This window comes from Pleurodeles waltl, chromosome 3_1 (genome assembly GCF_031143425.1).
Source record: "Pleurodeles waltl isolate 20211129_DDA chromosome 3_1, aPleWal1.hap1.20221129, whole genome shotgun sequence".
Lineage (NCBI taxonomy): Eukaryota > Metazoa > Chordata > Amphibia > Caudata > Salamandridae > Pleurodeles > Pleurodeles waltl.
In genome coordinates, this window is record NC_090440.1 from 588,992,602 (window position 1) to 589,019,322 (window position 26,721).

At 44.5% G+C, this 26,721-nt stretch overlaps 1 protein-coding gene across 1 annotated transcript in view; it reads right to left on the reverse strand.

Annotated features, from left to right (window-relative positions):
- Positions 1 to 26,721, reverse strand: part of GAL (galanin and GMAP prepropeptide) — a 169,624-nt gene that overhangs the window by 36,465 nt on the left and 106,438 nt on the right. The window contains exon 5 of the mRNA XM_069221271.1: positions 7,230 to 7,307. Within this exon, the coding sequence (XP_069077372.1) occupies positions 7,230 to 7,307 (78 nt within the window). The remainder of the gene's footprint in view (positions 1 to 7,229; positions 7,308 to 26,721) is intronic.

Below are 26,721 nucleotides of genomic sequence, written 5' to 3' on the forward strand. Positions count from 1 at the left end.
GACTAGGTGCCCATGGTTGGGGCTTTGATCTTCTAGGAGCTGGTTTTTAATAAAAACTTTACAACTCATAATTATGGTTCTACTGGTTGGAGTTTTGTCATTTTAGTGTCAAATACTTTACTAAAATTTACTCTATATTACTAAATTGGTTTGGGATTTTCCTAGTGTTGTGCTTTCACTTTATGACTGTATGTGTGCTGCCTAAATACTTTACACCTTGCCTCTAAGTTTAGCCTGACTTCTTTTTGTGCCTTTTTGTACTCAGGGGTAAGCACAGGTTTTTTGTTGTTCAACCTGCAAGGTTTTCTAGCTCACACCCCCACCAACCAAAAACCCAATTTCTCACAGTACTGAAGAGATATCTAAGTCACAGTCCAGTGTTGGGCCCCAAACGGCTGTACTTGCATCGTTGCACAAGCAAGCCTTCGTTATTATGTTAAAACAGCATCCTTCTTAATATGGTGACACTGAACTGCATGCTCTTTATTCATTTTTTGCAATTTTATGTAAAGTGAACCTGGCTCGAGGGCATTAGCGCACTTTCTATGAGCGCCAGAAAATCTTACACTTTTTCTTACTCACGTTTGGAGATCAAGTGAATTACCCAGAATCACAGGATGTTGATCAGGGCCTGGACTTAAACCTGGTTCTCCAGATGCAAACTCTGTAGCTCTAGCATGAAGACCACATTTTCTTCTCTTTGATGCCTGAACTGGTTTTGGCTTCTTGTGAAGACTATTTTTACCTGTATCTGCTGTGGGCCTCCGCAGTGTCTACTAAACATAACTGATATGAAGATGACTGTGAATGTTTGGGTGGCATTTAAAATACTGGGCTTTGTAACATTACATTTACTGACAAGCCCGACATTAATATAAAAACAGTGAAGTAGAAACTGAGTGTTTCTGGAGCGTGAGCATTCTCATCTTCTCAGCATTTGGTATTGTAAGTACGCACATCTCCTGCATAGTATTTTTTGCTTTCATTGTGCAGGCCCTGGCAGTAAAATGAAACGAGGATGTGTTTTTAGCCGTTTTTTAATTGTTTAAATAATATTGAAAGAAGAGCCTTTCTCCTTTATTTATAGACCATCCTTACAGATAAAGGTTTTATCTTTGCATTATAGGCGAGCCTAACATTAAAAACATTCATTCAGATAGATGTCCTGTTTTGTGAAAATACAGTTTTGTTAAATAGTAGGTAGTGGGATTTGCCTGTTAAGTTTGAAAAGTCCGGTTTCTCTTTAAAACAAGAAGGAAGCACTTTGAGAGATTTAAGGGTTCAGAGCCAGATGTACGACGCAATCACCTTTGGTGACTGCAAAATAGCATTGTTGGATGTATCATCCCCATTTTGCGAGTCGGTATCCTGTTACCGACTCGCAGAACAGAGATTGTGACTTGCAATTAGGAAGGGGCATTCCAAAGGCGTTCCTTCCTAATTGCGACTGTATGATTGTTTTGTTACCATGAATGCGGTCACAAAACAATCACAGTGACTACCAATTTCAAATTATTGGTAACCCATTCACAAAAGGGAAGAAGTCCCTAAGGGACAAGTGTTTTGACCTTCTCCGATTGGGTACTTGTTTTTTAAGTGTTTCTTGTGCCGCTCTCATGTCTGTACTCTCTCAGATAGTGTTTTCTCCTTAATTGTAAATAGATTTTCATTATTGGGGTTGTTTTGTTCCTTGATGGCTCTTGCTCTAGCATTGCACTACTTCCCATTTCCAAAGTTTTCTTTTTCTATTTACCTTTCATTACGGTTGAAATCGGAGTGACCTCTTCCCATTCATCTCCTTTTATCCACTGAGGGACTAATCTGACTCTCCTTTTTCAATTCCTTTCCTTTCTTTTGTTATTTTCATCTATTTCTGTCTTCTCCTTTCTATTACCTCAGCCCTATAAATAGGATTTAGTAAATGATTATCCATTTTATTGCCTATTTCTACCATGTTCTTGTGCTTTTATCATACACTTTTTCAGGTTTAATTGTTTATTGCATATCAGCTTTATATCACTATATTTATGCATTATCCTTCATTTAATTTCTTACAGTGTTAGGTGTTTTTGTAACCCAGTTAAGATGCAAGGATTCCCACTCATTATGTGATTTAAATATCATATTGCTCTTTTACAACAAAATCACTTATCAGATAAAGACATCCAGTCACTAAAACACCAGGTTGGTCAATCTTTCTGATCCCCAGCCAGGATTAATAAAAACAGGGTTATACTTTTATTTCATAAATCCTTCTCAGGCACTGAAGAACGCCAAGAAAATGGTGATGAATGCCTATGGTTACTAATGAACCAAAAAATTATTGAGTGCCTCAGAGGCGGTCCCTCTGCTCTGGTGAAAGTGTCGCCCTGCTGCTGAAAGCAGAAAAAATATAGTGATGATAAAAGTATTTTATTATCACTTTATTTTTCCCCTTAATTAGGGCAGGGTTAGGCCAGCCACCCCCATGTCAACAGGGAGGAGGAGTGGTATGTGCACTTCTATATGTGTATGTCAATTTGGCCGGTCGTCTGAGCCTGGTCAAACTGACTTGCGCACTTAGAACTCTCCGCCCAGCTGTGTTGCACAGCCGGGTGGAGACCAAGCGCAGTCTCCCACTCCCTTCCTGAGGGGCATTTCCGCTGGTTACAGCATGAGAGAAGTGTCCGGATTGGGTGGGCAGGGGAGGAAAAAGACAAGGAGAACTGAGGAAGAAGGTATGTTTTTTTTTTTTTTTTTTTTATTGGGTCCCTCTCCCCAACTCCCCACTCTGTGTGCTGCCCCCCACTTCCCACCTCTTCCTGGCAGCAGCCACTACTGGACAGCCTACTCTCTATATTCATTGTATATGGTCCTAATGGGGTTGATTTGGATTTCTGGAAAAAAAAATCTTTGACGCTAATGTCCAGTCCCAAAGCAACCCTTGTGGTTGGAGGACTGCGACTGCAAGAAACTTATGGACCCCTTATAAACAGACATTCCACATCAAGATATATCCCTAACAAAACACAGATAAAACATTTAGGCATTCACTTTCTTCAAGTGGTTTAGTTGCTACATGGCGTATTTATAATCCCCACTTTACAGATTACACTTTTATTCGCCTGTTAGTCAATCTAGATCCATGATAGATTATATCCTTTTCGGTCACAATATGCTGGGACCTTTATAATGATTAAATACATGCTGTTTGTATCTCCGATCCCGCTCTGGTTATTGTAGATCTAGTTTGGTTCTTGAAAACAAGTGATCAAGCAGATGGAAATTCAATAACTAATTATTGAAAGATAAACATTTTTTTGATGAATTTGAGCAATCTTTAATTCCACAATAATAATGTTCAACAAGATTCTTCCTTTGACACAGTGTGGGGTGCCTTCAAAGTGACTGTCAGGGGTTTTGTTACCAGTTTTGTACTGGGCAAAAATGTAGAACACCTCTTCTCAATTGTTTGTTAAAATTACGTAAAGACTTAGAACATGAATATTTTTCTCCTGCTCAAAATAACACTCTAGGCCATTTGACTCAAGCTTAACTCAAATGTAATAAAAATCAGTGCAAGTGGTACCCTACTAAAGGTTAAAGCACGATATTACGGTGTTCCTAATAAAGCTGGTATAATGTGAGCTAATTATTTAAAAACTAAAAAAGAAAAGGTAAAAATTTATAAAATCCTGGTTGAGAACGGTAAAAAACTCTATAAAGACTTTGAGATGGTTGGCTGTTTCTCAGATTGTTATAAGCAACTAAATATTCCTGAGATTGCCTCACCTGACACCAAATTAGATGAATTTTTAACTTTTGCGCACAAGTGCTAAGAACAGAAAGGCAGCTCTTTCTCCCCTAGAGATAAAAGATATCAATGTCTCTGAAATATTTGCAGCCATTAATAACATGCCCCCTGACAAAGCACTTGATGGTTCAGAGTCTACTTTTGTTCCTGTTTCTCCCACATTTTAGTACTGAGATAGTTCTCACTCTTTACATTCTTTCTTTTATTAAATGGTGCACCTGGTTCTTTTCTTGAAGCCATGTTATGTTTGATCCCTAAGAAAGACCAAAACTCATCTTCTTGTAAAAAATTATAGACCCATTTCTGTAATTGACACTAAATGTAAAATTATTGTGAACATCTTCACCTTCAAAATCAATCAATTCATCCCAAATTTAATAGGCCTACAATAGACTAACTTTGTTAAAAGCAGATACATTACTGATTGGTCTACAACCTTTCTCAATATCATACATGCTCCATCACACAGTTCCTTACCAATCGCTATGGCAGTTACACTTGCTGCTGAAAAAAGCTCTTTTGAATGAGTGGACTGGAGTTGTACGAAGGAGGGCTTTACAATGGCAGGGATCTGACCTTAATACCTTGAAATATATTAGCCTGCTTTATTGAACACCAAAAACACCTCTTTGTTAATGACCTGCAATCAGCAAACGTTGATTTGAAAAGCAGTACAATATTGTCCTCTTTTATTTTACTCTTCATCTTAGCTACAGAGCCTCTTTTAGAGCATCTATTTTTTTGTTGGTTAAAAAAATAAAGACTCAGAGTTAAATAAGTTCATAGCTTATCCAGATATTATTATTCACATCAAATACTGACATAACTGTTCCAACATTTTTTCACTTATTATAGGACTGCTCCCATGTGTCAGGTTTCAAAGTAAATATTGATATATCGGAAGTCATGGCAGTTAGTACATTTTTTTTAAGGACCTGTTTAAAACCTCTGGTTTTACATGGGATTGAAAATGTATGAAATTTCTAGGTGTCAAATATCCTAATTTAATTAAAGGTACCATTTCAATCAACCTTGACCACGTTAAACACAAACATCTTTCACTAACTGAAAGATAGCCTCCGTTATTTCTCTTTTGGTGGGGCAGATTAGACACTAAAATGATCCTGTTATCTATTATTAATTTTTTGTTTGTCAATGCTTCCTGTGAAAATTCCTCAGAATGTTTTTAAATCAATTGGAAAGAAATAAAGAAAAATTTTAGGGAAGGGTAAAAGGATTGGGATACATTTATAGATATATGTTCCATTTAGCTTGCCATGGCGTTATATATTTTCCTGGTAGGCTCCTCCAATGTGTCGAAAATGGTGGATCTTCTCATTGTTTTACACATAATTATTGCAAATTGGAAAGGTACCACGCAGATCCCTTTTGCTAGATTGTGGAATACAACATGTCATAATCACAGATTAGGCTCAGCATATTTGTCTTTTGATTGAAAGAGAATTGCATCTAAGGCCATTCAGCTCCTTTCCATGCAACGATATAACCAGGCTTCTAAAGGAGATGTAGTCTTTGATCCACCTTGATGATTTGGTATTATATTGCTTATAATGCATTATTTTTATATATTTTATTGGTTGTTAAATCTGTTTTATCTATTACGTAATGTAATGTAATACCTAATGTAAGACTCCAGCTTCTTGCTCTACTCTTTTTCTCTCCTTCCTTCCGCTGTTTTATTCTAAAAACTGTGAAAATGCCTTATATTTTGCTATTTGCAATCTATATTAGTAGTTTGCAATTTATTGCTACCAGGGTCCCCATTATGAGTTTGGAGGACGAAAAACTCCATCTGCCAAACTCCCAACAGGGTGGCCACCGCCTACACGGTGACCTCCCCGTCAGTGCTTTTATACGTTTCCTTCTAGGTCGGTCGGTGGAAACCTAAGTTTCCACCTGCTGGCCTAGTGGGAAACAGGCTACAGCATTGTCTCCGGCTCCTAATCGAGCCAACGGCAATGCTGTTGCTTGCAGGGTGCACATTGGGAGGGTGCGGGCCAGGGAGGCCCCACATTGCATATGCCAAGTGCATGAGCAGTGCAGGGTTCCCCCTGAATCTGTTCTCCGTCAGTCTTTTCATGGCTGTTCTACCGCAATGAAACCGCTGGCAGAGAATGTGGTCGTAATCCCCAGGGCAGTGCTGTTTGCTGCGCTGCCCTGGTGGATTATGGTCACCGCCAGACTGTGAGGATCCAAGATCCTGGTGGAGCTGTTGGCTCTTTATAAAATTTCTTGTGTGCCAGTTCTCCTATGGTTGTATTTTCTTTTTAACTCTTGATTCAATAAAGCCTTCTTAAATTAAAACAAGGGTTAAAAAAAATGGCTCCGCTATCTCAAGGCATTCCCTCAGCCTCTTCTGAAGCAGCTGCTGATTAGCGGGAGGCTGTCCAGGTTCATCAACTTGTTTTTGCTGATAGGAATCCCAATCAGCCACAAAAGTTGAACAATGTTTGTTTTTGTTTTTAGGGTTGAGTCTGCGTTTGCGTATCGCAGCGAGACGCTTTAGTTATTAGAAAAGGGCTCGGAGCCCTGTCGACGTCACGTCAGTGTGTTTCATTGGTTTGTGGGCTTGCCTAGTAAAATCTGCTTGCTTTCATTAGTGGAAGGCATACACACCTCATGCCTTTTCCGGTGGTTAGCCCTCCTCGAGCGCAGCGACCAAGTACAGAAAACATGCGAGGCTCGCTGTTTTCTGTCAGATCGTGGACTACTTTTTCTCTATTTTCCTAGCGCAATTTCACTTGGAAGAAGTTGAGCGCTTTACACAGTTAATTTCACTTTTTCGGGTTACGTACATAAAAGCACTTTTGCCGATAGATGAAAAGTCGGGTTAGAAGTTTACAACGCGATCAGCTTCAACATGAGCAAACGCGAGACCCATTGCATTGCAAATGCTTGTTCTTCTTCTTCTGGCTGCACCTTCGACCGGTAATTGCCAAAAGGGAAATTAGCCACAGATATTACCCGCAGTTGAATCCAATAACGTTTACGTAAACAATAAGTGTATATGGGATAATATCATGTTAGATTATGTGTGCTGGGGTTAGGAACAGATCTTATATGAAACAGTAGAAACTTTGCCTTCCATGGTACTGCTGTGAGCTCCCACATATGGCCACGACTGGCAGATGCCTGGAAGAGGTTTCCGGACGAAACACAGAAGATAATTCCCACAAGAAACGAATCACAATTTAACTTCATGAACCATGGGGTCACTTTAGCACAGTTGTGATTTTATACAGTTTGCCCCCAGTATCTCTGACCTACAAACTACATTCTGTAGAGGACCGAACACGGGAATAATAGTTTGCATGTTTAAAGAGGGCGTTGAAATAGACATGCTTTGCATACATTCACTCTGAAAAGTTGATAAAATCCACATGCAACAAAAACCTTTAAAACAGAATTATCTTACCTTTGAGATGCAAGTAGGTTAAAAATTCAATCACTGTACGTACTACATTGTCGTCCGTTAATGTTCGCACCAGGTTACCTAGGAAACCAAAATGTTTTATTTTCAATGTCAAGACAATATTAACGTGTTGATAACCATATACATAATAAATGATTGTTGATTAACAATGTTACTACGGCTAGCTCGTTCATAGGTTAAACCCGCATTAAATTTACTCTCTAGAGAATCTTTGCAAAAAACACGATTTGACAGTTTATTAGCTAACGTAAAGGTGGGACGGAATGCACAATAGTATATTATGCCATTAGGTTTTTCAAATGAACAATTGTAAATTTACAGGTCGAGGATAGAAAAACTGGAAAACCCAGACCATATCCTAAAATGTAATATGTCCAATTCCTATAACAGTGGAATAATGCTATTATGTTTATGAAAGTCTGAATTTATATGAATTTGTCCCATATTAGAGCAGTAACTACAATTTCAAAGAACAGGGAAAGCATAATCAGACATTTTCTATGGCAATACACTGCATGCATTCTGCAACCAAGTAGCGACAGGCTTGTACCTAAGGCAGTCGGTTTGCGAGTGAGCGGAGAAGGCTCATAGCTCTGCTTAGTGTCCCATTTCGACTTACAGCACTATTCAATATACCATCACAGAAGGCTCCCAGCTCTGCTTAGTGTCCCATTTCGGCTGTTAGCCCTACTCAGAATACCAAGCCATACTTGTCACATAAGCCTCATAGCTCTGCTAAGTGTCCCACTCGATATTCATCACCGAAGGCTCATATTCCTGCTCAATGTCCTATTCCATACCCATTACAGAAGGCTCATAGCCCTGCTCAATGTCCTATTCTATTCTCATTGCAGAAGGGTCATATCCCAGCTCAACATCCCATTGCATACTCATTACAGAAGGCTCATAGCCCTGCTCAATGTCCTATTCTATTCTCATTGCAGAAGGGTCATATCCCAGCTCAACATCCCATTGCATACTCATTACAGAAGGCTCATAGCCCTGTTGAATGTCCCCATTCTGCTCTTATCCAATCCTGACTTCCATTCCATACCTATTACAGAAGGCTCATAGCCCTGCTCAATATCCCCTTTCAGCTCATATCCCATCTAAAAGTCCCATTACATAATCATCGGAGAAGGCTCATGTCCTTCTTAATGTCCCATTCCATACTCATCACAGAAGGCTTAAAGCCCTGCTCAATATCCCCTTCCAGCTCATATCCCATCTATATGTCCCATTACATCGTCATTGGAGAAGGCACATATCCCTGCCTAATGTCTCATTACATACTCATCACGTAATGCCCATAGCCCTGCTCAATGTCCCCCTTTTACTCATATCCCTTAATAATTTCACATTTCAATCTCTTCCTAGAAGGCTCATATCCTGTTGCACGTCCCATTTCACACTCAGCACAGAAGGCTGATAGTCCTGCTCAATGTCCCATGTCTCTCTCAGCACAGAAGGCACATAGCAGGCTTCAGAGGTGCAACCGATAGTGGCACATCTAAAGAAATCCCATCCAAGAGGGAGAGGCACCAACAATAGGGGGAGGCACATAGCAGAGGAGTTTTAAATCCCCTGTGTCCAGTCGTTTCCCTTATTGCAACGTATGGTTAAGGACCAAGGTAATGTACACTTCCAAGCCCTTGTGCCTCTCCAGCATGTTACCCATCCCACAACATGCTATGCCATGGAAATGTAATGAGATTGTATTTTAATTGCTTCTGAATAGAGTGATTGAGCTTTTTTTGACTGACTTGTTCAGGGTGACAATAATAGCCTCTTTGGGTCAGCTGGTACGTGAATGATCTCCGACCAGATTAGCTCTTAATTTGGACAAGGTCTGCTGCCTATTTCAGAGAGCACAGAAGGCTCCTAGCCCTGTTGCACGTTCCATTTCACAGAACAAAGAATGCTGTTCACACTCAGCACAGAAAACTGACAGCCCTGCTCGATGTCCCATTCCACAATCAGCATCGAATGCTCATCACCCTGTTGCACGTCCAATTTCACACACAGCAAAGAAGGCTAATAGCGCTGCTCACCATCCCATTTTACATTCAGTCAGAATCGCTCAGAGCGGTGCTCAACCTTCAGTGACAGAGTCAGAGCAAAAGGCTCACAGGATCTGCTGTACGTCCCATTCCAGAGACAACAGGAGGCTCATGGCCCTGCTGCATGTTCCTTTTCACGCGCAGCACAGGAGGCTGTCAGCCCTGCTCAGTGTCCCATTTCACATTCAGCACAGAAGACTTATCGCCCTGCTGCACATCCTTATCGCATTCAGCAAAGAAGGCTGATAGCCCTGATCAATGTCTCATTTCACAAACAGCACCGAATGCTCAGAGCAGTACTCAACGTTCACTGACACATTCAGAGCAAAAGACTGATAGCCCTGCTGTGCGTCCCTTTTCAGAGACCACAAAAGGTGCATAGCCCTGTGCACATCCCCTTTCACACACAGCACAGAATTCTGATAGCCCTGCTCAATGCCCCATCTCACACACAGCACAGAAGGCTCAGAGCCACGCTCAATGTCCTGTGACAGTCAGAGCAGAAGGCTCATATCGCACTGTGTGTCCCACTTCATACTCAGCACAGAAGGCTGGTAGCCCGACCGGATGTCCCATTTCAGAGTGCACGGAAGGCGCATAGCCCTGCTCAATGTCCCATTTCACACTCAGCACAGAAGGCTCATAGGCCGGCTGTACGTCCCATTTCAGAGAGCACAGACGGCTCATAGATTTGATGATGTCCCATTCTATACTCATCATAGAAGGTTCGTATCCCTGCTCAATGTCCCATTTCATACTCCGCTTAGAAGGCTCACAGCCTAGCTTAATCCCCCATTCCAGAGAGAGTAGAGAAGACTAGTACCCCTGCCCAATCCTCCATTTCACAGTCAACGGAGGATATTCATAGGCCAATTTCAGAAAGCACAGAAGGCTAATGGCCTTGCTTAATATCTTATTTCAAACTCAACACAGAAGGATCTTAGCCCTTCTCAGTGCCCAGTTTCAGATTCACCAGAGAAAGTTTGTGCCTCTGGTGCGCCTCTGAAGGCTTATAGGCCTGATGAACAACCCATTTTGAACTCAGTACAGAAGGCTCATAGTACTATTCTACCTCCGTTTTCAGAATCAGTGCATAAAGCTCAAGTTCTGCTTACCATTTACTTGAGTGGCAATTACGTGCACTCCTATGAATGTGCAGATATTTACACTCTGCCTGACAATTTAGGAGTGAGCCAGTGTACATAGGTGCCAGGGTTCTTTTGCCCCCACCACGTGTGCCACCTTGCAGGTTTTCCTTCTATTGCATATATGTTCCTGGAACTTCTTGGCCATTTAGCTGTAAATCTTCTTAGAGGTGGATCAGGTCACACCACACCCTTCCACAAAGTGTGTTGGAGGAATTTGTCAAACTGCCCCTTGAAATAAAGCAACCATTTGCTGCACTTCTATTTTCTCCTTTTTTCTAGAACTCACGAAAACTCAATACAGATAAGTCTCAGCCCTGCACAACATCTTCCACTGGGCCAGTGGTTCCCCCATATCATTCTATTCCTAACTTCCAGCTCCCATTTCGTGTGTGATAATGCCTTCTATTGAATGAACATCTGAGGATATGTATGATGTTTCCTTTCCCTTGCCTGCCCTCCTTCAACGTGTATTGATTGGTCTGGCTTTGTCAGTGGACAAGGCGTGCTTTTGAAATTGAACTGTGTTGTTGTGTTTGTGCAATAAGATAACATGCATGCATCTTAGTTCTGTCTTGAATAGACACTCCCATCACCTCCTGGTCATTTATCTATTGGAAGCTTTAGCACAATGTATAAACATGATTCATTTTTTGCAACCACGTGTAATTGAGACCCCCCTATTCCACGAATCCCTTATAAAGCCAGAATGCGGTTAATGTCTACACATTTGTAGGCAGCTGTTGTGTCACTGAACGAGTATTGATAAGGAAGCTGCATTCAAGCAAAGTCGCTCTTTTCAATGATCTTTCTCATTATCCTCTTCCGCAATGATACAAATTGGAAGAACATTCAAACAAATGTTGTCCTAATCCAATAATTGCAAGGACATTACTTAGCTCTTTAGAGCAGTGCGTTGTGTGCTGCTGCATGGAACTGGTAAGAGTGTAAAATCTTACAAAGGTCCTACAGAGGAATTTTAAGGCATGGGCAAAGTGGGCATTTTCCCTGGGCCAAGTCCTTCCAAGGGATTCACTGGGAAAGTGAATGTTCTCTTTATTTGAACTCTGTCTATTCTGTCCATTTATCTAGCTAAACCTCTCTGCCTACCTCTACCTCTGACTTTGTCCCTCCCTACCCAGTGTCATTCTTTTTAAATGACACATTTCATTGCTGTAAATTATATACCAAACACCATTTTGTGTATCTTAGACAGGAATTCGATATACAGCTATACTAACTGGCGGCCCTCACAAGGCAGCACCTGCAGCCTGTGCGGCACTTGTTTAAGTCAGGGCACATCACAGCACGTTGTGAGCATGCCACCTAAATCATAGGAACGCCCGAGGATGGGCTGGAGAAGCGGAAGTTAAAGCTCATTACTTTTCTATTCTCTGTATTTCTAGAAACAGCTAAGTTGTGGATGCCAGCATTGTTCTGGTAAATAGGTTATTTTAGCAAGCTGGCTTTCCAAGGAGTGTTAATGTTAGCCCATTAGCAGAAGTGTCTGGCATTTGCATCTGAAAGGCTACACCTGCCCTCTCACCCAATAGGCTGCTTAACCTGCGAATGCCTACAAGAAAAATAGGCAAAAAGCCAGAAACTACATCTTATTTTCAGTCGGGGCTCATAGTGTCAGAGGGGGCGGGGCGGTGCACAGGGTAGGAAAATTGTTAACATAAAAAAAAAAAAAAAACTTACCTGGGTCGCCGCCTGGGGAACCACGCTGCTCCTCTGTCTCTGCTACCGGCTGCAGGCACAGGCTCCCAGCCTGCCCTGCGGCCAAACTTGACGCTGTTCAAAGCAGCGTCAGGATTGTCTGGGAGTGCCCAGCCAGGGTGCTTCCAGGCAGACTGGGAGCCTGTGCAGGCTTTCTTCAGCCCAGCAAAGTTGCTAGGCTGGAGAGAGCCCTGTGAGCATGTGTTTGGCCACCTGTCTCGGACAGGCCAAACACACATGCGCTCTGAAGGGAGTGCACAGAGCACTCCCCTCTGCTCGTCACAGCCTGTGGCCCGCCCCTTTCACAAGGAAGGGACAATAAACACAGTTTATAATCCCTTCCTTGTGAAAGGATTTGCAGCGGTTGCTGCTGGTGGGGGGGAGGGGGGCGACGCTCCTCCGTCCTCATGGAGTAGCTGCCCCTACTTAGTTTATATTGTCCAACACTGCGCTTTGGCACTACGACATACGTATCACTATCTATTTGTATTTTCCCCCAACATGTTTTGTGAGGCTTGTAGTTTTGCTTTTAAGAGTTTAGTTATGGATCAAACTACCCATGCAAAGTGTTGTTGGCTAAACGCGACATAAATGTTATACATAACATGGAGCCACTTGCCAGCTATCTTTTAACATTTTACAAAGTCCCGTACTCCATTTTAAAGAACTGCATGTATCACAAGTAAAAACAAAGGTAAACTCAGCTCACGTATGCATTGGCAGCATGATTTTTTTTATTATGTAGAGAGATAAGTTGTATACCGAGCTTCACAAACAATTGAGTTACACAGCAGAAAGAACGTCACATGATTCTCTCTTACATACTGGACAGGTGAAACTTTGCTAAGGCACTAATGAGTTGAGTGAGAGGCATTGAAGGACTGCCGCACAACTAAAGTAAACAGAAATAAACATACAGAAAGAACAGAACTAATTCATGAGATAGAATTACAGTACATTCATATACATATATAGGATGCTATATGCTCACCGACCTAATGTGGTATGCTTTAATTAGTGGTTTCCATATCTTGCACTGGGAAGCATTCAAGATTACTAGTGTCCAATAGTTGTACAGTCTCCCAGTTATGTGTTCGGTTCTATCACTTATGTACTGCATTTGTTGAAATTAAAATTTATATGTGAGCGAGCTAGAAATGTTTTTTTTTACTGAGGTCTGCCTATTACACGATTAAAAACAGGAGGGCTGAGCAACAGACCCTACTTCCCGTTTCCATCAACATGTTTGTGGTACTTCAACATTGCCCCTTGGGACATTATCTCCAGGAACACAGTATATCACATTAACTATTGTGAACCATCCCCTGCATCATAGGGGATATTAGCCGGCCTCTGATGGGGTAGGGACGATGGGGCAGGGTCACAACAGGCTATTGGTGTGATTATCAGTATGAAGCATGTTTCCCTCAGATGACTCACTGTAATCAGCCTACACTATGAAACAGCGCATGCACATGCTGTCAAGTCACACTTGCAATTGACTGGGTGTGGCCGTGGGAGTGCATAGGCCTTGAGACAGGCACAATATGTCCAACACCAAAGTGTCTTCTGCCTTTCTGCAAGCACCAATAGGGCTGTGATAGCCATGACCATCGGGTCCCTTCATTCTACCCATCCCCATCTGTGTTGCATAATGTTTGGAAAAGTAGTGCAGTCGAGGTTTAAGGGAACAGCTATCAGTTCAGACCTCCTGCTCTTCTGCAAAAGTTGGTGATTGCCACTTTATTTATAGCTGAGGTAGGAACTTTTACATACAATGCGTATTTTGGATTGTTTCATTTTAGCACCTAGATTGTACCACTGGTCTGAGCAGCCTTTATTAAAATTAGTGAACCCCACTCTTTCTGCTTTGACAATTTTATTATTCACTCAAGAAGAGATTCAGTTGGCTTGTTTCCTCCTGAATAATACTTTTATTTTTATAGCTGGAACAACATATGGCCTAAACAAGAGATATTGTTGTACTGTATGCAACACAAACTTCTTCAAGGTGCTCTTAAATGTGGTGATCATGGAAAAGGAGGCACAGTGGAAAACATAATTGCCTAGGGTTATGCTGTTTGGTCAAGCTTGGAACCTGGGATTGAAACTAGGTTTCCTGATTAGACATTGTACAATTCAGATCCTCAATGGATATCACATTCCTTCTACCCTGATGAAAACTCTACAAGTGACTAAAAAGGAAAGTTAGTTGCCTTATGCCTGCTATCCAAGGTCTTTACTGTTGTCATAAATGGAGCAAAATTATGGTCTATTGAAGCACATACCAGAGAGGTACAGCACATGTCCTGAACTAAATTATTTCAAGTTGCTCTCAAATGTGATGATCACTGAAAAGGAATCGGAGGGAAGAAAATTGCCCTGTGTCACATGGTTTAGTCATACTGGGAATCTGTGATTGAAAACAGGTTCTCTGGGTCACGCCCCCACAACTAGGTTTGCTCTGGGTCAAAGAAAATATTCTGACTGGTCTAGGAATGTCATGCTAAGACATGCAAATTATCTTTTGGTATCTTTGTTTTATAAGATATGGCAACAACATTGGAAACGCCCCTCTTCATTCAACAGCGACACCTTGGGCAGAAAAAGCGCAAGCATCCCTAATTCAGAGGACAGGTTCCGCTAGGGTAGCATCAGCACAAGTAGGTACCAATAGGGCAATAGCAGTGCACTATTTAGTTCCTCACAAAATGGGGACTGCATGGCAATAACCACCTCTCACATAAGGTAAAAAGTGCAATCCTCCATCCCTCAAAACAGATCCATCATCTCAGAGTTGTGAAAGTTTTCATTGCTCACAATACTTGAACCGCTAAGGTATGAGTGACATGAAGGATACATACAAATATTTCAAACAGGTATATAACTTACTGACAGGAATGTATAGATGGGTGGGTGAATATATGAATTCTGATAATACTCTCATCTGGGTAATATACCATGTCAGCACACAGAGATCGAGCTGCTGTCACGCTAAGACCTGCTTTAATTGATTCTTTGATTTTACACATATTGAGAAATTTAGGCAACCTAGTAGGTCATTGTTATTTGGAACTGCCTCGCCATAGTCTAAGTAACTACTCTCTATACAGGCACACCTGTTCTAAAAGGTTTTGCATGCACATGCATCAGGGTGTGTGCAATCCCAGTCTCGGTGCTGCACCTGTTCAAAATGCTGGGGGCCGCCAGTGAACATACCTAGTATCATTTTTTGGGTTCCCTGGAAAGACATTGCCCATCTGTTTTTGCTTGACACTGTTTTCTGAAAATGTAACCTATAATTTAGTGGTGTTGACACAATAGAGACATGAATTAGCAGGACATGTTTATTAAACTTCAAAGTTGCTCTGAACTGGGCCCCCAAAGTATGTTGTGGCCACAATCATTAACATGATATGGCACAACACTAGTCGTGTCAATAGGAACAACTTCAGTGCCTTTTGTAATACTAAAAGAAGCAGCTGAAACAGTGCCAGTATGCTTGGTTTTTGGTTTCCTTGAGAATGTGTTTCACTGCATGGTTTCTAGGGGCCTCGATGCCTGACAGGACATAAGAGAGTGAGGGTTGTTATGACAGTTGAGCCTGACTGAAGTAGTTTGCAGAAATATAGGTTGTTGCTGTGTGGTCCTGCCACTTGCTCAAGTTGTGTGGTGCTTTCATTGCTTTGGTAGGTAGATGGCACTCCAACACTATGTACATAAGCCAAACTGAAAAAAATAATCTGGTGGGTGTAGTGAGGTCTTTTTTTAGGGTCGAGCTTGCAAGAGCATGCACTAGCACATGCGTCTCATTTGTGAGCCTCTGTTGTTAACTAAAAAGGTCTTGGAGCCCACACGTTGCTTACCATTTGTTGGCTTGCATGGCCCTCCTCTTTAAAGCCTCGTAATTCATCACCGCAGGCCAAGTATCATTTCCATTTTTATCTGGAGAAAGGGCCAAGCACTGATTGATTCAACTTAATCACATTGCTCCCGACGTGATTGAGGTACTTCTTACTTCTAAGGACCTGCATACAGAAGGCCCGTGACTAGCAAAAACGGGTCCAGCAGGACAAACAAAATTGCAAAGTTTTATTCTCTATAGTTAATTCTGTTATTTTGCCAATACTTTTTTCTCACTTTGCACTGATGTTTTGTTTTTGCTCCTGGGCAGTGTTCTCAAAAGATGACAATTATCTTGTTCTAAATATTGCACAGCAACATGGGGCACATTTACAATGCCCCTGTGGCACAATAACGCTGCTGAACCATTACGTTTCTGACACTCTGGCGGCACAGTGCGCCCACACATATTCACAAGGCCACGTAAAGCCACCTTGTCTGGCTTTTCATGGCCTTGTAAATATGGCCCCCTTTCACGCATTCTCCACGTGAAAGGGGCATTCCATGGGTGTTGCTGTTGGTGTTCCCACGCAACACCCATGGAATCTGATGCATTCCCAGATTTATAAGTTTTTGGAAACCTGGGAATGTGTCAAATTCCTACGCCACTCCGGAGGTGGCGTAAAAGTGGCGCAACAAGAAGAAATACCTTAACTTCTCTTCGTTTTTGGCTCTTTCTAGGTGTGCTGCATTGTGTGATTATATGCAGGAAGGTGTCCCTTTGTGCACATAAACAATCATCCCTGCAATGCATGATCGCTTGCATTGGCACTAGGCAGCCAATTATGCACCAGCAAGTACAGGGATGCATCCATGCATTTTCCTAATGGCGCAGCCAGCTCGCGGCGCCACACTGCATCATTGGCTTCTGAATATGGGCCATAGTTTCTTTCTAAAGTGTTCTTTTCAAAATTGTACTTTAACACATAATTGTGAAGTACACCACAATTCACCCCACTCCAATCAAATCTACCCGTCTCCATTAAATGCCAACCCACCCCACTTCACCCAATGCCAAATCACCTCACTCAATCCAATCCACCCCACTCAATCCAATTGACCCCATACCAATCCAGTCCACCCCACTCCAATCCCCCTCAATCCAATCCTCCCAACCCACCTAACTCCAATCTACCCCACTTTCCCCACTCCAATCTAAAATAATCTGCCCCACTCCAATCCGAAACAATCTGTCCCACTGCAATGCAAAACAATCTGCCCTGCTCCAATCTGCCCCTCTCTAGTCCAAAACAATCAGCCCCACTCCAAACCCAAACAATCTGCCCCACTCCAAATTGCCCCATGCCAATCCAAAACAATCTGCCTCACTCCAATCTGCTCCACTCCAATCCGCAACAATCTGTCCCACTGCAATGCAAAACAATCTGCCCTGCTCCAATCTGCCCCTCTCTAGTCCAAAACAATCAGCCCCACTCCAATCCCAAACAATCTGCCCCACTCCAAATTGCCCCATGCCAATCCAAAACAATCTGCCTCACTCCAATCTGCTCCACTCCAGTCTATCCTACCCCAGTCTAAAGCAATATGCCCCACTCCAATCCAAAACAATCTGCCCCACCCCAATCCAAAACAATCTGCCCTACTGCAATCTGCCCCATGCCAATCCAAAACAATCTGCCTCACTCCAATCTAAAGCAATCTGCCCTACTCCAATCTTCACCACTCCAATCTAAAATAGTCTGCTCCAGTCCAAAACAATCCACCACACTCAAATCTGCTCCACTCTAATTCGGAACAATCTGCTTCACTCCAATCCAAAACAATCTGACCAGCTCCAGACCCAAACAATTTGCCCCACTCCATTGAGCCCTACTCCAGTCCAAAGCAATCTGTCCCACTCCCATCCAAAACAATCTAGACAACTCCCATCCAAAACAATCTGCCCTACTCCAAACCTAAATATTCTGCCCCACTCCAATCCAAAACAATCTGACCCACTCCAAATCTAAAAACAAATCTGTCCCACTCCAATCCAAAACAATTTACCTCGCTCCTGTCTGCCGCACTCAATCCACAACAATCTCCCCACTTCAATCTGCCCACTCCAATCTAACAGTACATCTCTCTCCAATCTGGCCCATGCCAATCCAAAACAATCTGCCCCACTCCAATCTAAAGCAATCTGCCCCAATCAATCTAAAATAATCTGCTCTATTCCACTCTGCCCCACTGTAATCCCAACAATCTACCCCACTCCAATCAGCTTCACTCCAATCCAGAACAATCTGCCCTACTCCAGTCTTTTCCACTTCAATCCAAAACAGTCTACCTTGCTCCAAACCAAAACAATCTGCCCGCTTCAATCTGCCCCACTCCAATCCAAAAAAAATGACGCACTCCAGTTATCCCACTCCAATCCCATCAATCCTCCCCACTCCAATCTACCCACTCTAATCTAAAACAATCTGCCTCACTCCATTCTGCCCCACTCCAATCCATCCCAATTCACCCCATACCAGTTCAACCCACACCAGTCCAACCCAGCCCAATCCAATCTACTCCACTCCAGTCCAATCCACCTAATACCAGTCCAAGCCACCCCAGCCCAATCCACCCCAACCCTATCCCATTCCACCCCATTCCAATCCAGTCTACCCACTGCAGTCCAATTCCAGTTGAATCTACTGCACTCCAATTCACTCCAGTCCACCCCATCTAATTCACGCCATTCAATACAATTCATCCCACTCCAATTCCAACCACCCCACCGCAATGCAATCCACCCCACTCCAATCCACTGCACCCCATTCCAAACCACACTAATCAACCACACCCCAATTAACCCTACCCCACTCTAATCCAGTCCACCCCACCCCAATCCAATCAACCCAATCCACCAACCCAACGCACCCCATTGCAATCCAGCCCACCCCATTTCAAACCACCTCACTCTAATCCAATCCATCCTATCCAGTCCCCCCACTCCAGTCTACTCCACTCCAATCCAATCCACTCCAATTCACCCCACTCTACTCCAGTCCAATCCACCCCATCACAATCCAGTCCAGCCTATCACAGTTGTCCACCCCACTTCAATCTAATCCATCCAACCCACCCTGTCAAGTCTAATCAAATCCAGCCCAATCCACCCTCTCTAATCCACACCACTCTAGTTCATGCCACCCCACTCTAGTTCAGTCCAACTCACTGTAGTTAAATCCATCCCACTACAATCCAATGAATCCAAACCATTAACCCCACTCCAATCCAATGAACCACACTCCAATCCAATCCACCCCACTCCAGTCCATCCCACCCCACTCCACTTCACCCCACTCTAATATAATCCACCCCACCCCAAATTAATCCACCCCAACCCAATCCAACCCACCTCACCCCAGTCCTATCACTCAAATTCAGTCCACCCACCCATTCCAATGTAGTCAACCCCATTCCAATCCAGCCCACTCCAATCCACCCCATCCAATCCACCTCACCCTATTTCAATCCACTCCAATCCACTCTACTCCACCCAATCCAGTTCACCAGACTACCTCAAACCACTCCAACCCACTCCACCCTACTTCCCTCTACGACACTCTAGTCCCCAATCCACTCTACAACACTCTACTCCAACAAATCCACCCTGCAACACTACTCCTCCACTCCATGAATCTCCACGCTGCTAACTTTGAGCTATGCTAAACAGCAGTCACACTGGAGTACAACATGGCAAAAACACATTGCCAAGCCAATAGCTCTTGTATAAGCTTTGTCATTGCATCTTTTAACTGCTAGGCCTGCTGGGGAGCTGTTAAACTGTGTGTGTGTTATTTTTGTAATGAAGGGTTTGGGTTCAGAGATTTACCTTACATACGTCCGCTCAGTAAGAAAGTGTAGAAGGTTTTTGCTACTGTCCAAGCTTCGTAGTGGCAAGACATTACAACCTCATCCATTTAGTTTTTCCAGTGTGAGGCTTTCTTGCAAGAAGACTTACGAGTGTCTCATTGAAGCCCCGCCCTGCCTTTTGGAGATTTTGGTTCTAGTTTCTTATTGTAACCCAACACTCATAAATGAAGCCCTATTTTTTTGGGGGGGTTTAGTTCAGGTTTGTCATTGAAGCCCAGCACTTTGCAATGAAGCCCAGTCTTTTGGAGTTTTTGGCTCAAATTTCTCATTGAAGCCCTTCGCTCAGGAATTAAGTCTGGTGTTTTGGTGGTTTGGAAGTTTCAGTCCCTGACCTGAGGGACTAGTTATAAATCCTTTTAACTACAGGTAGGTATTGGCCATCCAGTATAGGATGTACAACCTCAAACACTCCCCATGCAAATCTTTTAAAGTCAACCTAAATCTTAAGCCAGAGACTATATAGAATTTTCTCTGATTCAACATCTGCCAATCTATATCAAGCAAAGTAGAACAGTTATGCCCATAACCCCAAAGCATTCAGTGCACTCCAAAACAATGATGGTCTATTACTACTTTAGTGGCCTCATTCCACAATCTCTGTTATTTCTGTAGAGAGTACCAGGGCCAGAGCTAATGATACCAGTTGATATGAATCCGTGAGATAATGGGGATTACAACTTTTTCCCCAGGAACAGGGATTAACATGTGGACCTGGTAATGCTGAGTCTGACACTGAATGTTTTCCCTCCTTTCAGGAGAAATAATGGGCACAAACCTTCAAACATTCACCAGCTGCTTGAATCAGGTGGTAAATATTGCAGAGGTGTTTCTTTCTTAGCTATGGATGTGGTCTGGGGTGGGGGGACAGCGTTGTGGCAGACAGCCTTTCACTTCAGCTGGATAAGGGCCTTTTTTTCCCTCCTCCCCAACTGAAGTATCAGGGCATGAGGGTACCAGAGGCCTTAGCTGCCAGCAACCCCCACAGTTCCTTAGAGGTCTCAAGGTCCGTTGTCTTCAGGACCAGAATACAGTATCTGAAGTCTGAAGACACAATCCAGCCCCAGATGCACCCAAAAACTTGTAGTTACCCACAGCTGATGGAAAATGGATTATTGGTAAGGGCAGGTAAGTACCTATACTTAGCAATAGACCACTAACAACCCCTAGGTCGAGTCAGGTGTCAATAAATTAATCCCCGCTCAAACCTTGGTAGCTTGGCAATGTGCGACAAAGCTTAACTTAGGAGACAAGTGTGCAATGCATTTAAAAATCACAAAACAGTAAATAAGTAAAACACAAAGCACAATAAAACCCCAACACCAATTTATAAAAATACATTGTATTTTTATCTTTAAAATGACACGAAAATGATTAAAATCATATATGGGAACTGGAGGTATGAATTTTTAAAGAATTAATGCTTTTTAGCGCATAGAAGCAACTAGTGCTCAAAGGGTTGAAAAAGGTCACGCTGGAAAGGAACAAAGTCCAGAGTTCAGGCCACCCACGAGGTAACACTGTCACATTTACTTTCAGAAGTGTTACTTGATTCAGGAAAGTGGTCCACAGCACCAGCCAGGGGTTCATGCACCTCTCTAACTTATGGAGTTGCTTCAAACGTCTCCAAACTTCTGGATCTTCTTCCAGAGGTCCTTTTTGGGACATTGAAGTGTCCACAACTTGATCCAAGGTTCCAGAAGCTCTGAGTTTCTCCTTGGGAGTTGGGACTACAATTCCCAAAATGCAACTGGTCAGAATCCTCAAATGACCACTGGACACTGGTCAACTGGGCTCTGCTTGCAGGACTTAATGTAGTGGACTCTGGGCAACTCCTTTGTACCTGTAGCAAACAGGGAGTCACTTCTTGAAGATGTAGAAGACAGGCAACGTCCTTTTAGTGGTAAAGTCCAAGTGTGCAGCTGGTGCAGTCCTTCAGAGTGCAGTGTCCAATTGCAGGTCAGGAGTGCAGCAGGGCAGTCCTTCTTCTTCTGATGTTGTTCCTTGTAGGGATCTGAGGTGTGGGTGCAGCTCTGCCTATTGTATCCTTGCTCCTGGGGTGGAAAGCAGGGGGGGCTCTTGACCAATTACATGCAGGCCCCCCACCCTCTTGGAAGACCACTTCCTGGGAAGTGTGGCAAAAATCAATCCCAAGGAGCAACATTCCTTCAAAATCAAAAAGGCACATTCTGAATTTTGGAGGTTAGGTCTGGCTGAGTCCACCCACTGGTGTGGCCAAGTTCCCTTAACACATCCCTCTCCAGCCCTATCCTAATCTAATCAGAGGGGGGCACCTGGTTGTCTGGGGTTGCATGAAATGTGGGAGGTCCTGAGCTACTCCAAATGTCCTTCCCTCCTTCTTCTGAAGACCAGTTTGGCTGCGCTCCCTCCATCCTGTTTCACCATCTGCTGAGGCAGACCTCCTCCCCAAGTACTTCCTTTATGTTCAGTCTAGGCCAATTCACACCTCATCAAAGTACCCTGGTCAGGCGGCAAGAGGCTTGCCAATCAGAGAAAGGTACTATAGAGCTGAAGTTGGCAACTTTCATGTAGACTTTAAAACTCTTTACCTGAACTAGTTATCTTAAGTTCAACATTGGCAAGTTGTGGGATTTATTATAATAATTAATTTGATGCTAAGCTCAAGATATCTGTCTCTTATGGGGATTAAAATAAAGGCACCCTATTTTAGCCTATGGAGGCCATTCACTACAGTGAGGGAAAAATGAATTTGGCTATTTTACCTCACCAGGGCTTATAAACATTTTTTTATAAGGTCCCTGCTTATGGTTACATGGCACCCAACCGTAGGAACACTTAGGGCACACCTTAGGGGTGATTTGTATGTAAAAATAAGGTATCTTAAGACTTTTGAAGTACCTTTAATTACAAAGTCGAATTTGCATATAACTTTAGTTTAAAAGCAGTCAGCAAGGCAGGCATGCCTTTCAAATAACGCTACACTGGGCACCTCGGCAGTGCACCTATGGGTGCACCACATATGCTGAGGGTACCTAAACCTTCATGCTCTATCACATACTAGGGACTCACATGTAGGATGATACTGCTAATTATAATTAGCCTAATTTGCATACTCATTCTACACAGAGCACAGGCCCTGGGACTGGTTAGCAGTACCCAGGGCACCATTGGAGTCAGGAAAACAGTAGCAAAAAGTGAAAAATGGGGGCAAAAAGTTAGGGAGCCTCTACAATCAGCCCGGTTTTCTCACACAAGCAGTATACCAATTCAGGCAACGGGCAAAGAGGGTCTAATTCTTTTGATCATTGCCTTTTCTGGAATTTACACCAAATCTTTGGAAGGAGTTTACATATCCATGCTGAGATAACTAAGTCTAGTGGCCAGTGCAGAGAGATGGAAGTCTCCGCTTGCCTTTTGTAAATTTTGCATGTACTGGCAGAGTTACTCATATGAGCCTTTGAACATGTGAAACACAGTTTACTGCCTTCCTCATCCTTGAGTATCGCCATCGTCTTCAAAGACTCCATCAGCGTCACCACCTCCACCGAAGACACCCCTCTCGCTGCTGAACATCTGCATTTTCAGATTCGCACCGACCCCAGGACCACCCTCAGAGGATCCCTCGTCTACCGTCCCCCCGGACCGCGCGCCCCTTTCAGCGACTCCATTGGCGACTTCATCTCCCCGCACGCCGTCGCCTCGCCGGACTACATCCTCCTAGGCGACCTCAACTTCCATCTGGAACAAAACAACGACCCCAACACCACCGCCCTGCTCGACAACCTCGCCAACCTCGGCCTCAAGCAACTGGTGAACACCGCCACCCACATCGCCGGACACACGCTTGACCCTATCTTCTCCGCCGGCAAACACGTCTTCTTTAGCCACACCTCCACTCTACACTGGACCGACCACAGCTGTATCCATTTCACATTCCGACGCGAGACCCGCCACCTCCGCACTCAACCCATCCCTCGTCGACAGTGGAACAAAATCCCCAAAGAGCAACTCTTCTCAGCACTCGCCGTCAACCAACCCACCCTCACCACCGACCCCAACGACGCAGCCCTCAGCCTCTCGAACTGGATCTCCAACTGCGCAGACAACCTTGCTCCCCTCAGACGCACGCATCAACAGGCCATCACCAAAAAACCTCTCTGGTTCTCTGACACCCTCAAAGAATCGAAGAAAACTTGTTGCGCCCTCGAGAAGGCCCGGCGCAAGGACCACACCGCCGACAACATGACCGCCCTCAAAAACGCAACCCGCGAACACCACCACCTGATCCGCGCTGCCAAATGGAACTTTTTTACCGACAGACTGGACAAAAACAGCCACAACAGCAGAGAACTTTTTAGCATCGTCAAAGAGTTCTCCAACCCCAACGCCAACGCCGTCAAACGCTCACAAGACTTGTGCAACTCCCTCGCCATCTTCTTCCATCGCAAGATCTGCGACCTCCACGACAGCTTCGGACACCAGACCCAACCAAGCATCACCGAACCCACACCCCCGACCATCACCCTCAACGACTGGACCCACATCAACACTGAAGAAACAAAAACCACCATGAACTCTATCCACTCCGGTGCCCCATCGGACCCTTGCCCTCACTTCATCTTCAATAAAGCCGACGACATCATCGCCCGCACCTCCAGGCCATCATCAACTCCTCGTTTTCTTCTGCTACCTTCCCCTAATGCTGGAAACACACCAAAGTCAACGCCCTACTAAAGAAACCTACGGCTGACCCGAGCGACCTGAAAAACTTCTGCCCCATCTCGCTCCTCCCCTTCCCCGCCAAGGTAATAGAGAAGACCGTCAACAAACAGCTGACCACCTTCCTGGAAGACAACAACCTGCTCGACCCTTCACAAACCGGATTCCGAACCAACCACAGCACTGAAACCGCCCTCATCTCAGTCACAGACGACATCAGAACCCTGATGGACAACGGTGAGACAGTCACCCTCATCCTCCTCGACCTCTCGGCTGCCTTCGACACCGTCTGTCACCGCACCCTAATTACCCGCCTCCACTCCACCGGGATCCAAGGCCAGGCCCTGGACTGGATCGTCTCCTTCCTCTCAAACCGATCTCAAAGAGTTTACCTCCCACCGTTTCGCTCAGACCCCACCGAGATCATCTGCGGCGTACCTCAAGGCTCATCGCTCAGCCCGACACTCTTCAATGTCTACATGAGCCCCCTCGCGACATCGTACGCAAGCACGACATCATCATCACCTCCTACGCCGACGACACCCAACTTATACTCTCCCTCACCAAGGACCCCGCCAGCGCCAAGACCAACCTACAAGAGGGCATGAAGGACGTTGCAGATTGGATGAGGCTCAGCCGCCTAAAGCTGAAAACGGCCGCTTGGGACGACTCCTGGTGGCCCACAGCCCTTGGCACCGCACCGACCCCCACAGACGACGCCCGCAACCTCGGCTTCATCTTGGACCCTCTTCTCACCATGTCCAAGCAAGTCAATGCCGTGTCCTCCGCCTGCTTCCTCACCCTCCGCATGCTCCGCAAGATCTTCCGCTGGATCCCCGCCAACACTAGAAAAACCGTGACCCACGCCCTCGTCACGAGCCGCCTGGACTACGGCAACACCCTCTATGCTGGGACCACCGCCAAACTCCAAAAACACCTGCAAAGTATTCAAAACGCCTTGGCCCGCCTCATCCTCGACGTACCCCGCAACAGCCACATCTCCGCACACCTGAGACACCTGCATTGGCTCCCAGTCAGCAAAAGGATCACCTTCCGACTTCTCACCCACGCACACAAAGCCCTCCACAACAAGGGACCGGATTACCTCAACCGTCGACTCAGCTTCTACGCCCCCACCCGTCTCCTCCGTTCCTCTGGCCTCGCGCTCGCTGCCGTCCCTCGCATCCGCCGCTCCACGGCGGGTGGGAGGTCCTTCTCCTTCCTGGCAGCCAAGACCTGGAACACCCTCCCCGCCAGCCTCAGGACCACCCAGGACCACTCCGCATTCCGGAGACTCCTCAAAACCTGGCTTTTCGAGCAGCAGTAACCCCCCCTTCCCCCTAGCGCCTTGAGACCCGCACGGGTGAGTAGCGCGCTTTATAAATGTTAATGATTTGATTTGATTTGATCCTTAATTACCTCATCCTACCTGTTGTCCAAACACCTTGTGGACTGGAAAGTTGAACAAACCCCTCCTCCAGGTGCAATCTTTTGCTTGTTGCTGGGCAACCACTTGGCTGGGTCTGCAAGTGAGTCTAAGAGAGTTATGTTACTTTGTCACCATCCTTTACAACCCCTTTGTTAGACCTGACATGCCTTAGGGTGGTCACCCTTAACTTTTTGCCTGCCTCCCTCCACTTTTTGGACCCTGTTTTGCTGGCTTTTAGACTCTGCGCACTTTACCACTGCTAATCAGTGCTAAAGTGCATATGCTCTCTCCCTTTTTTTAAACCTGGTATCTTTGGATCATACCTGATTGGACTATTTAATTTACTTATAAGTCCCTAGTAATGTGCACTATATGTGCCTAGGGCCTGTAGATTAAATGTTACTAGTGGACCTGCAGCACTGGTTGTGCCACCCACTTAAGTAGCCCCCTTAACCTTGTCTCAGGCTTGCCATTGTAAGGCCTGTGTGTGCAGTTTCACTGCCACTTCGACTTGGCATTTAAAAGTACTTGCCAAGCCTAGAACTCCCCTTTTTCTACATATAAGTCACCCCTAATGTGTGCCCTAGGTAACCCCTAGAGCAGGGTGCTGTGTAGGTAAAAGGCAGGGCATGTACCTGTGTAGTTATATG